Source organism: Leucoraja erinacea, chromosome 14 (assembly GCF_028641065.1).
Source record: "Leucoraja erinacea ecotype New England chromosome 14, Leri_hhj_1, whole genome shotgun sequence".
Classification (NCBI taxonomy): Eukaryota; Metazoa; Chordata; class Chondrichthyes; order Rajiformes; family Rajidae; genus Leucoraja; species Leucoraja erinaceus.
Genome location: NC_073390.1, coordinates 24,389,426 through 24,402,142, shown reverse-complemented (window position 1 = coordinate 24,402,142; position 12,717 = coordinate 24,389,426). Strand labels below are relative to the sequence as shown.

At 45.2% G+C, this 12,717-nt stretch overlaps 1 protein-coding gene across 8 annotated transcripts in view; it reads right to left on the bottom strand.

Moving 5' to 3' along the window:
* The window catches only part of tnika (TRAF2 and NCK interacting kinase a), a 118,860-nt gene that overhangs the window by 89,579 nt on the left and 16,564 nt on the right, over nt 1-12,717 (bottom strand). For all 8 annotated transcript variants that reach the window (XM_055645830.1, XM_055645833.1, XM_055645831.1 and 5 more), the window contains exon 2: nt 7,508-7,573. In XM_055645830.1, the coding sequence (XP_055501805.1) occupies nt 7,508-7,573 (66 nt within the window). The remainder of the gene's footprint in view (nt 1-7,507; nt 7,574-12,717) is intronic.

The following is a 12,717-nucleotide window of genomic DNA, read 5'->3' as shown; positions in this document are numbered from 1 at the left end:
AAAGGCAGCCAAAGATGGGACGGATTGCTCAAAGGACACTGGCAAGAAGGATGGAACTTGGGAAGATCCGGTAACATGGAATTACTTAGAGAGTTGGAATTAAAATCAGAATTAAAATTGGACTTAAAATTGAAAATTAAAATGGGAATTGAAATTGAAGTTGGAATTGGAAATGGTCAAAATAGGAACTGTGAGCAGCAGGACTTCCCTTTAAGAGTCCGGACTAAGGAATTATTCAGTAGTTAAGAACTAGTATGCGAGAACCCCTCGACAGGGAACAAAGCCGATAGAGTAAAGAGTCAACAGAGTAAAGAGCCAACATAGTAGAGAATCAACACAGTAACAAGTTACTATAGTGAGGAGACATACATAAATAAGAGGTGTTGGAGGACTTAGTAAATTAGTGGGGAAAACTTGAATAGATGTTGAGAATACCAGAGCCGATGCATATTTGACTGATGGATTTGAATTGTTTAACCCTTGATAGTAAAGTGGCTTCTATTATCAAGGTGGAAATAAATTGTCCCTGGATTCGGCAGTCTTTATTGGATTTATGATAAAATTGACAGAATATGGAAATTGATTGTTTAAATTTGAACAGCTGGGAATTCCATTGGAATTGGAATGGAATTGCATTGTCGGCTACAATGCTGTGGAATGAAAAGGATGAGATGGATACTGAAATTTGAAATAGTAAATTGGAGGCATACTGAATGGTTAAAATGGAACATTTATCATGGTTTGCTTTAAATTGGAGTCATGCCTGCAGGGAAATCTGGATTGAACCCAGCTGAAATTTATATTTATACCCGTCATCAGGTATACATATTATAACATCGTGTGAGTATGAAGAAGGCTAGTTGGTGTTGATCCTAGGATAATAAAGAGTATATTAGGGAACAGAATAGGGATACGGGAATATAATAGGTTTGAATAGAGATAGGATTGCAGAACTATAGTGAATGTATGGGAAAGCATGGGTGCATGATGCTAACTTGCTTTGTCCCAAGTGTTTCAGGAATTTTAGGTTTTAGGGTCGACTGTGGAAAGGGATGGAAGAATGGGCAGCAACATGGATGGAGGGAATTCGCTCCCACAAAAACTCGAGGGGTGAAGACTCTGACGGAAATTGTGAAGTTATGCCCATGAAAACTTGGGATGTTTGACAAGATTCTGGGAAGAAACATCATCACCTTGTGTTGCTGATAGATGGGAAATGTAATGTACACGTATGTATATCTGGTTAGCTGATTATTGAACTATTTGGTTATCATAAATGATGGTTTATCATATATGATAAAAAGGATTGGAGAGGCTAGGACTTTAAAATGGGGGAAAAGCTTCAGGGCTGCTGGTAGACTTGGTCAATTTGGAATTGCTCTCTGCAGAATTGCGGAGTGGTGCCAGTGTGTCTAGAGCCTAGATACGTTGCAAGAAAAGAACACGAACATCTGCAGACCCTGTCAATTAGGTGCAAAATGCATGTAATGGATTGGATGACTGCAAACCAGACATACACCCTGTAAATAATTGTAAATAATATTGCAGAGTTCTACTTTGCCGAGAGTTGATTAGATGAGGTGTTGAGCCTTGTCTGGGTTTCTTGCAGATCAGGGTAAATGTTTCTAAGTTGGCTTCCATGCAAAGTGCTATTTGAATACAATGTATTGAGCTGCTGTATTATTGGGTTAGGGAAATATCTGTTATGTATGGGGTTAATCGATATCTGTAATTGGATTATTAAGAGACCACCCCCATGTGGTTCGGCCCCTCGAGGTTTCCTGGACATATAGTCCGCTACCACGAGGTCCCTGATGCAACCCTTCCTATTCATATATCTGTCCAAATGTCTATTAGAGTCACAGAGCTATACAGTGTGGAAACAGGCCCTTCGGCCCAATTTGTCCACACTGACCAATGTCCCATCTACACTAGTACCATCTGCCTGACATTGGCCCAGATCCCTCTAAACTTGTCGCATCCATGTCACTGTCGAAATGTTTCTTACACATTGCAATAGTAGCTGCCTCCTCCGGCAGCTCGTTCCATACACCCACCACCCTTTGTGTGGAAAAGCTACCACTCAGGTTGCTATTAAACCCCCTCCCCCCTTATCTTAAGGGGGAGGTTCATTCCCGCATCACCCCTATTGTTTCTTCAGAGTCCTCGGCTCTTCTGGATACTCTGCAACGTCTTCACGATTTCCCTGAAGCACACGCCAAGAACTGGGCCAACTCTGAGTGTGGCAGATCAAAAGTTTACTAAGGTTCACCACAATTTCCTCTGTGCCTCTGTTTATAAAGCCTGCGTTCCCACATGACCTTTTTAACTACTTCCTCAACGTGCACTGCAGGTCTACAACAAACGATGCATTTCTCCAAGATAGCTCTCTTTGCGCACTCTCTTTAGAATCACGTTCTCTAATTTATATTACCCCTAGGAGGCATAGTCATGGGAGAGAGACAGCACGGAAACAGGCCCTTTGGCCTACCAAGTCCACACTGCAGAGCAATCACCCATTCATACTAATCCCTACGCAAGCCGAAACCAGTTTTATTCTTGGGTTGATGGCCCCAGTTAGACTGCTTTCTCTGGAGCGCCGTAGGTTCATAAATCATAGGAGCAGAATTAGGCCAATCGGCCCATTAATTCTACCTTGTCATTCAATCATGGCTGATCTATCTTTCCCTCTCAATTCCATTCTCCTGCCTTCTTCCTATAACCCCTGACACCCATACTAATCAAAGTTGAAGGGAGACCTGATAAATGAATACAAAATTATGAGAGACATAGATAGGGTAGACAGTCTGAACCATTTTCCCCAGGGTGGAAATGTCACAGACAAGAGGGCAATGCTTCAAGGTGAGAGGGCAAAATTTTAAGGAAATATGCATGGCAATTTTCTTACACATTTTCTTACACATCCTTGGAATGTGCTGCTAGGGGTGGTGGTGGAGGTGGAAACAATAGTGCTATTTAAGAGGCTTTTGGATAGGCACATGGTTATGCAGGGAATAGAGGGATGTGGATTATGCTGAGAGTTGGTCTTCACGTTCGGCATGGACATTGTGGGCCGAAGGGCCAGTTCCTATTCTGCAGTGTTTTATGGTCTGGTCACCACACTTTAGGGAAGATGTCAAGGCTTTGGGAGAGTGTGCAGAAGAGCTTATGACTTTCAAGAGACAGAAGACATTTGGACAGATGTATGGAAGAGAAAAGAGAAAGTAAGTATGTCCAAGGAGGTGCTGTAGGTGTAGGAAGGAACTGCAGAAGCTGGTTTAAACCGAAGATAGACACAAAAAGCTGGAGTAACTCAGCGGGACAGGCAGCATCTCTGGAGAGAAGGAATGGGTGACGTTTTGGGTCGAGACACTTCTATAGACTCAGTCCTTTGTCTCATGAAGGGTCTCGACCTGAAACGTCACCCATTCCTTCTCTTCAGGGATGCTGCCTGTCCCGCTGTGTTTCTCCAGCTTTTTGTGCCAGAGGAGGTTGATGAGGCAGCATTTAATGGCTGGGGTCAAGGAAAGAGCGTTCACGTTGCGGCCCCGTTTCCACCAATCTTTCCATCACCACGCACAAGAAGCACAAGAAGCGCAAGACAGACTGCCATGTGCTTGAAAGTGCAATGGCAATGGAAATGAAGTTAAAATGCTATCAGCTGTTTGGCTTGAGCCTGCCCAGTGCTTGAAAGTGCAATGGCAATGGAAATTAAGTGAAAATGCAATCAGCTGTGTGGCTTGGCTTGCCCTGTGCTTGAAGCTGCAATGGCAGTGGAAGTAAAATGAAAATGCAATGAGCTATCCGGCCTGCCCTGTGCTTGAAACTGCAATGGAATTGGAAATGAAATGAAATGAGTTGTTTGGCCTGCCTGAAACCACTAATTTCGGCCCACAAGGCCTCTATTAGCTGAGAAACCAGTCCCTTTTGCCCAAAATGCCCATGTTAGCCCAGGAGGAGCATTTTGGCCCAAAAGGCCCGTGGCAGGCCAGGAAAAGTCCAGAAAAAGTGCCTTTCACTGAAATTTCATTCAGATTTTTTTTTTAAAAGAGCCCCTTCAGCCCATCAGGCCTGTACGAGCCCAGGAGCCCCGTCGGCCCATCAGTAAATATTCCCCCTGCAAGTATTAAACCTCACCCCAGTATTTTTCTCCCTCCCTTCATTTGCTCCCTGTGAGATCCAGGCCAGGATAGACTTTCCTCCTTCATTGATGTGATCTGCAGAAAAAGATGAAATGTCTAAAATTGAATCCCCACCCTCTCCCCCTTCTCTCTCACAGTCTCTCACCAGTTTTGAGCTGAATTTCTGGCAGTTTCTGAGCTGCCAGCCCACGAGGCCTGAGTGACTGAGCTGCCAGCCCACCAGGCCTAAGTGACTGAGCTGCCAGCCCAAGAATCTACACTAGCCCTCTGGAAACCAGTCCCTTTGGCCCACAACACCCATACTAGTGCTCCAGAAAGCCCCCCCCCCCCCCCCCCCACCCCCACTGGCCAGCAATATTGGAATTGGTGGAGAGGTGGAATATTGCTTTGGAGGACCAGTGCTCCCGTGTGAACATGTCTAGCTAAAAGGTGACTCATTAGGCTTAATGGTCAATGGTACTTCATTGTCAATATACGGTGGATATGCAATGGAAGACATTTAAAGACTGCATTTAAAGACTGCATGGATGAACTACAAAAATTGTTCATCCCAGTTTGGCAAAAGAATAAATCAGGGAAGGTAGTGCATCCATGGATAACAAGGGAAATCAGGGATGGTATCAAAGCGAAGGATGATGCGTACGAATTAGCCAGAAAAAGCAGCATAGCGGAGGACTGGGAGAAATTCAAAGACCAGCAGAGGAGGACAAAGGGCTTAATTAGGAAAGGAAAAATAGATTATGAAAGAAAACTGGCAGGGAACATAAAAACTGACTGCAAAAGTTTTTATAGATATGTGAAAAGAAAGAGATATGTTAAAACAAATGTAGGTCCATTGCAGTCAGAAACAGGGGAGTTGATCATGGGGAACAAGGATATGGCGGACCAATTGAATAACTACTTTGGTTCCGTCTTCACTAAGGAAGACATAAATAATTTGCCGGAAATAGCAGGGGACCGCGGGTCAAAGGAGTTGGAGGAATTGAGTGAAATCCAGGTTAGCCGGGAAGTGGTGTTGGGTAAATTGAATGGATTAAAGGCCGATAAATCCCCAGGGCCAGATAGGCTGCATCCCAGAGTACTTAAGGAAGTAGCTCCAGATGCATTAGTAATAATCTTTCAAAACTCTTTAGATTCTGGAGTAGTTCCTGAAGATTGGCGGGTAGCAAACGTAACCCCACTTTTTAAGAAGGGAGGGAGAGAGAAAATGGGGAATTACAGACCAGTTAGTCTAACATCGGTAGTGGGGAAACTGCTAGAGTCAGTTATTAAAGATGGGATAGCAGCACATTTGGAAAGTGGTGAAATCATTGGACAAAGTCAGCATGGATTTACGAAAGGTAAATCATGTCTGACGAATCTTATAGAATTTTTCGAGGATGTAACTAGTAGCGTGGATAGGGGAGAACCAGTGGATGTGGTGTATCTGGACTTCCAGAAGGCTTTCGACAAGGTCCCACATAAAAAATTAGTATACAAACTTAAAGCACAAGGCATTGGGGGTTCAGTATTGATGTGGATAGAGAACTGGCTGGCAAACAGGAAGCAAAGAGTAGGAGTAAACGGGTCCTTTTCACAATGGCAGGCAGTGACTAGTGGGGTACCCCAAGGCTCAGTACTGGGACCCCAGCTATTTACAATATATATTAATGATCTGGATGAGGGAATTGAAGGCAATATCTCCAAGTTTGCGGATGACACTAAGCTGGGGGGCAGTGTTAGCTGTGAGGAGGATGCTAGGAGACTGCAGGGTGACTTGGATAGGCTGGGTGAGTGGGCAAATGTTTGGTAGATGCAGTATAATGTGGATAAATGTGAGGTTATCCATTTTGGTGGCAAAAACAGGAAAGCAGACTATTATCTAAATGGTGGCCGATTGGGAAAGGGGGAGATGCAGCGAGACCTGGGTGTCATGGTACACCAGTCATTGAAGGTAGGCATGCAGGTGCAGCAGGCAGTAAAGAAAGCGAATGGTATGTTAGCTTTCATTGCAAAAGGATTTGAGTATAGGAGCAGAGAGGTTCTACTGCAGTTGTACAGGGTCTTGGTGAGACCACACCTGGAGTATTGCGTACAGTTTTGGTCTCCAAATCTGAGGAAGGACATTATTGCCATAGAGGGAGTGCAGAGACGGTTCACCAGACTGATTCCTGGGATGTCAGGACTGTCTTATGAAGAAAGACTGGATAGACTTGGTTTATACTCTCTAGAATTTAGAAGATTGAGAGGGGATCTTATAGAAACTTACAAAATTCTTAAGGGGTTGGACAGGCTAGATGCAGGAAGATTGTTCCCGATGTTAGGGGAAGTCCAGGACAAGGGGTCACAGCTTAAGGATAAAGGGGAAATCCTTTAAAACCGAGATGAGAAGAACTTTTTTCACGCAGAGAGTGGTGAATCTCTGGAACTCTCTGCCACAGAGGGTAGTTGAGGCCACTTCATTGGCTATATTTAAGAGGGAGTTAGATGTGGCCCTTGTGGCTAAGGGGATCAGGGGGTATGGAGAGAAGGCAGGTATGGGATACTGAGTTGGATGATCAGCCATGATCATATTGAATGGCGGTGCAGGCTCGAAGGGCCGAATGGCCTACTCCTGCACCTAATTTCTATGTTTCTAATATACATATTTTTTTGTTAGCATACTATGCAGTAAAATCTTACAATACACAAGCACAACCACACCCAAGTACAAGTGTGTAAGAATAGTACATCACACTGAGGCAGTACACAAGTCGCCACGTATCCAGCACCATCTTGTATCCTTCAAGTTTCAAAGGTCTTAAAAATGTAGCCTTAACTTGGCCTAAAAAGTTATTTGTACAGGTACATGTATTGGGGGGGGGGGGGGAGGGGTTTGAGGGATATGGGCCAAACACGAGTAAGTGGAGCTATTGTAGGCGGAGCATCTTGGTGGGTATGGGTAAGGTGGGCTGAAGGGCCTGTTTCCGTGCCATGTGACTTTGTGGCTCTAATAATGTCAGTAATTGATGAAAAAACCATTGAATAGAGTCTGAAGAAGGGACCCGATCAGAAACATTGCCTGTCCATGTTCTCCAGAGATGCTGCCTGACCCGCTGCACTTTGTGTCTTCATTCAATAGACAATCACACTGCACGGATATAGGAGCTGTACTGCTCAGTTAAAGGCGGTCCATACACCATAATAGTCGCGTTACACAGTATTACTGATTATTGATTATAGGAGCCCTGAAGGAACCATGGTAAACAAGTCAATGGCATCAATGGGTGTCAATACCCACACAAAACAAATGCACTTGGGCCCGCGCCAACCTTCTGCTATTTGGAGTTAAGGGTTTGTTTCCTCGGGCAAGGACACAATTTCCGAAGAAACTGGGAGGCATTTACCTTGTACACCTGTCCATACGTGCCATTGCCAACTAGTTCCACCAGTTCAAAAATCCCTGCTGGATCCTGCAAGATAAGCACAAAAACGAGAGAGAATTACAACTCATCGTGAAATGCTAATTATTCAAACAAATGCCCGTCCGTCATCTCCAGGGGGCCCACACGCAGAGCGACAGCCAAGGGCTGTGAGACATTGGCAGACCAGCACCCTGTTATCAGGCAACTGACCCGTCCTCTCACCAACTACAGTGAGGTCCTGACCTCCCATCTACCATATAAACCTTTGAACTATGTTTAATTGGATTTTATCTTGCACAAAATATTGTACCCACTATCATCCATTTGTGCACTGCGGGATGCCTTGATTGTATCCATGTGTAGTTTAGTTTTCGACTGGATAGCACGTTAGTCTAGTCTATTCTGAAGATACACCGTGGAAACAGGCCCTTCGGCCCATGCTAGTTCTATGTTATCCCACTTTCGCTTCCTACACACGAGGGGTAATTTGCAATTTGCAGTAGCCAATCAACCTACAAACCTGTACGTCTTTCGGGCATGGGAGGAACCCGGAGCACCCGGAGCAAACCCACGCAGTCACAGGGAGCATGTACAAACTCCGTACAGACTGCACCCGTAGTCAGGATGGAATCTGGGTCTCGGGTGCTGCAAGGCAGCAACTCGACCTCTGCACCACTGTACCGGCTACCTAAACTGCAAAGAAGGGATGGTGGGAAAGTTGGTACGTGATGCCAGAGAGAACCATCATTGCCTTCTCTTTCCACCACATTTTTCAGGCGAGTCTGTGCGCATCTGATAATTTTGGTGGGTCACATAATGTCAGCTGAACTTTCTCCAGCCAACTCAGCAACAAGAGGCTTTGGCCTAGACATCTGACCTTCCTTGGGATGGGGACACAAGGAACTACTGCTGTGCCACTGTGCCACCCCAACAAACAAAACTTTTTCACTGTATCTCGGGACACGTGACATAAACGTGGTATGGTATGGCAACTGCTCTGTCTCCGACCGGAAGGCACTGCAGAGGGTGGTGAAAATTGCCCAACGCATCACCGGTTCCACGCTCCCCTCCATTGAGTCTGTCCAAAGCAAGCGCTGTCTGCGGAGGGCGCTCAGCATCGCCAAGGACTGCTCTCACCCCAACCATGGACTGTTTACCCTCCTACCATCCGGGAGGCGCTACAGGTCTCTCCGTTGCCGAACCAGCAGGTCGAGGAACAGCTTCTTTCCGGCGGCTGTCACTCTACTAAACAACGTACCTCGGTGACTGCCAATCACCCCCCCCGGACACTTATTATTTATTTTTTATTCAAATCGTTTGCTATGTCGCTCTTCAAGGGAGATGCTAAATGCATTTCGTTGTCTCTGTACTGTACACTGACAATGACAATTAAAATTGAATCTGAATCTGATCTAAATTAAACAAAACCCCAGGGATTAGATAAACCAGGATTTAATTTTAAGCTCCGCACACCATTTCATTGAATGATACACAATGGATGAGACCATTCAGCCCCTCAAGCCTGTTCCCTCAATGACGTCTGATCCAACTTGTTTTGTTGCATGCGAACTAGTCAGCAGAAAGACAATACATGATTACAATTGATCAATTTTCAGTGTATAGATGTATCTATATTATCATGTATGGGAATAACGTTTAGTGCAAGGTAAAGCCAATAAAATCCGATCAAGGATAGATCGAGGATCATCAAATAGGCGGAAAGTAGTTCAGCATTGCTCTTTGGTTGTGGTAGGATGATTCAGTTGCCTGATAACTGCTGGGAAGAAACTGTCCTTTAGCCAGAGGGTGGTGAATCTGTGGATTCTTTACCACAGAACAGTGTGGAGGCCAAGTCAATGTATATTTTTAAGGCAGAGAAAGATAGATTCTTGATTAGTACGGGTGACAGGGATTATGGGGCAGAAGCAAGAGAATAGGGTTAGGAGGGAGACCTAGATCAGACATGATTGAATGGCGGAGCAGACTTGATGGGCTGAATGGCCTAATTCTGCTCCTATTACTTATGACGGGATGTCCCTGAATCTGCTGGTGTGCGTTTTCACACTTCTATACCTTTTGCATCCTCGACTCTGCATTCCTATCTTGCATGCTCATCAAGAGCCTATCTAAATCCACCTTAAAAATATTCAAAGACTTTGCTTCCACCACCCTTTTGGGTGAGTTCCAACATGTCACAACCCTGAGAAAGAAAAAAAAATGATCTCATCTCCAGGAGTATCCCAGTCCATCACACAGACCAGACTCCCCACCATCGACTTCACCTACACTTCATGCTGCCTCAGGAAAACAGCCAACATAATAATCAAGGAGCAGTCACACCCTGGTCATTCCCTCTACTCCCCTCTCCCATCAGGCAGAAGAGACAAAAGCTTGAAAGGGCCCCAACTCAAAACGTCACCTAACCATATTCTCCAGAGGTGCTGCCTGACCCACTGAGTTACTCTTGAACTTTGTGCCGTATTCTCGTAAGGCAAGGATGTATTCCTGATCTTCCAACCTACCTCATCATGGCCCTTGCACTTTGTTATACCAACACTTTTTCTGTAACTATAACATTATATCGTGTACTCCGTTTCCTTTCTATTTTACACAGCCTGCTGTACTTACAGTAAGCACAGGATGATCTGCCCGGATACCACGCAAAGTATTTCACTGCCTCTTGCTACATAGGGGTGGCACCATGGTGCAGAAGTAGAGTTGCTGCCTCACAGCACCAGAGACACGGGTTCAATCCTAACTATGGGTACTGTCTGTATGGAGTTTGTATGTTCTCCCCATGACCACGTGGGTTTTCTCCGGGTGCTCCGCTTTCCTCCCACACTCCAAAGACCTGTAGGTTTGTAGGTTAATTGGCTTCAGTAAAAATTGTAAATTGTCCCCAGTGTGTTGGATCATGCTAGTGTAAGCGGTGATCGCTTGTCGGCACGGACTCGGTGGGCTGAAAGGGCTGTTGCCGCGCTGTATTTCTCTAAACTAATATGACCTTTATAAACCAGTCTTGGAAGACGCCTTGTTCTTAAATAGTGATCTCTGATTCTGGACCTTCCTGCTGATAGAAACCACCTCTGCATAATAATAATAATAATAATAATAATTTTATTTATAGAGCACTTTAAAAACAAACATAGCTGCAACAAAGTGCTGTACATCACTAATCATTGACAAAAAAGTTAATACACACCAAAAATAACAATCAAAGGAAATAGTAGGAAAAGACATGTAAAATAAAGAAACATCAAAACCACCAAAAACAGAAGCAAAGTCTCAGGCATGGTCAAAAGCCAGGGAGTACAAATGTGTTTTAACACTGGATTTGAAAATGGACAGTGAGGGGGCCTGTCTGATGTGCAACGGCAGGGTGTTCCAGAGTGCCGGAGCAGCAACAGAGAAGGCTCTATCCCCTCTGAGCCTCCGACTAGACCTCGGTACCTCCAGGAGCAGCTACACTCCTATGTATCTTATCTCTTTAATCACATACTTCTAAAACTCTTCTAAACTCCAGTCAGTACAAGCCCTCGCCTGCCCATCCCTTCCATTTAAAACCATCTGCTTGTTCCAGGTATCGATCACTGAACAACATCTGCACACCATCATCCCCTCTTTAATAACAAGACCAATGCTGTGCACAATACTCCACTAATGCCCCATATCACTGAAATTTGGTACATTCTACATTTGCATTCAATTCCCCCAGCGATGACCAATATCATTCAGGAGACACAGGTATTGCAGATGCTAGAAGAAGGGTCCTGACCTGAAACATTAACAACATTTAACCAAGGCACTCAGACAGGTGTACCACTGCTCCTCCTGCATGCTTTGTGGCAGGCACTCCAGCTGCAAGTGTGGGGACATCCAGTGTGGACACACTCACTCTCCCACTCATCACACGCACACACACGTACACACACCACACTGCATCATGCACACAGACACCATACACACACACACTGCATCATGCACACACCAGTGTGAACACACACACTCACTCACACTGCATCACACGCACACACACATACACATACCATACATGCACACTGCATCATGCACTCTCACACTACGAATATAACACACATAAATGCACCATAAATGCACACATACCATGCACGCACACACACAGATACACAAACCATTAAATGTACACACTGCATCATGCACTCACACACCACGCACAAATACACACCACACACGCACATGCACACACACGTACACATGCCATGTTCAAGAAGGAACTGAAGATGCTGATGCATCAGTCTGTAGAAGGGTTTCAGCCTTGTAGGCGAATGTAGGAAGGTTATCTTTCAGTGATATGGGCCCGAAACGTTGCCTATTTCCTTCGCTCCATAGATGCTGCCGAACCTGCTGAGTTTCTCCAGCATTTTTGTCTACGTACACATACCACATGTGTACACTGTATCATGCACACTGCATTATGCACTCACACACTGCATCGTGCACACGCATACACACCACGCGCGCACACACCACGCACGCATATACACCACGCTCATGCACACACATATCATGCACACATACCATACATGCACACTGCATCATGCACATACACACAGCGAATGTACACATGTAATGCATACAAATGCACACACATCATGCACACACTGTATCATGTACACGCATTCACACTGCATCATGCACACACATGCGCACCACATTTGCACGCGCACACACAGCACGCACGCACACATACCCATTCACACTCACATCTCAGATGATTTCTCCTGATTCCAGCATGTGGATGGAATCACAAACAAAGCATGCCGCAACCTCTTTTTTCCCAACGATTTATGGGTGATCGATGGTAGGTGTGGGCTCGGTGGGCTGAAGACACTGTTTCCATGCTGTATCTCTAAACTAAAACTTGTGTTAGGCAGCATTGAGGAAGGCAGACAGGTGGACAGGTGGAATTCCCTGCCACAGAGGGCAGTGGAGGCCAAGTCACTGGATGGATTTAAGAAAGAGTTAGATAGAGCTCTAGGGGCTAGTGGAATCAAGGGATATGGGGAGAAGGCAGGCACAGGTTATTGATTGGGGACGATCAGCCATGATCACAATGAATGGCGGTGCAGGCTCGACGGGCCGAATGGCCTCCTCCTGCACCAATTTTCTATGTTTCTATGTCAGTACGGACCTGTCCGTGCTCTCACACCAAG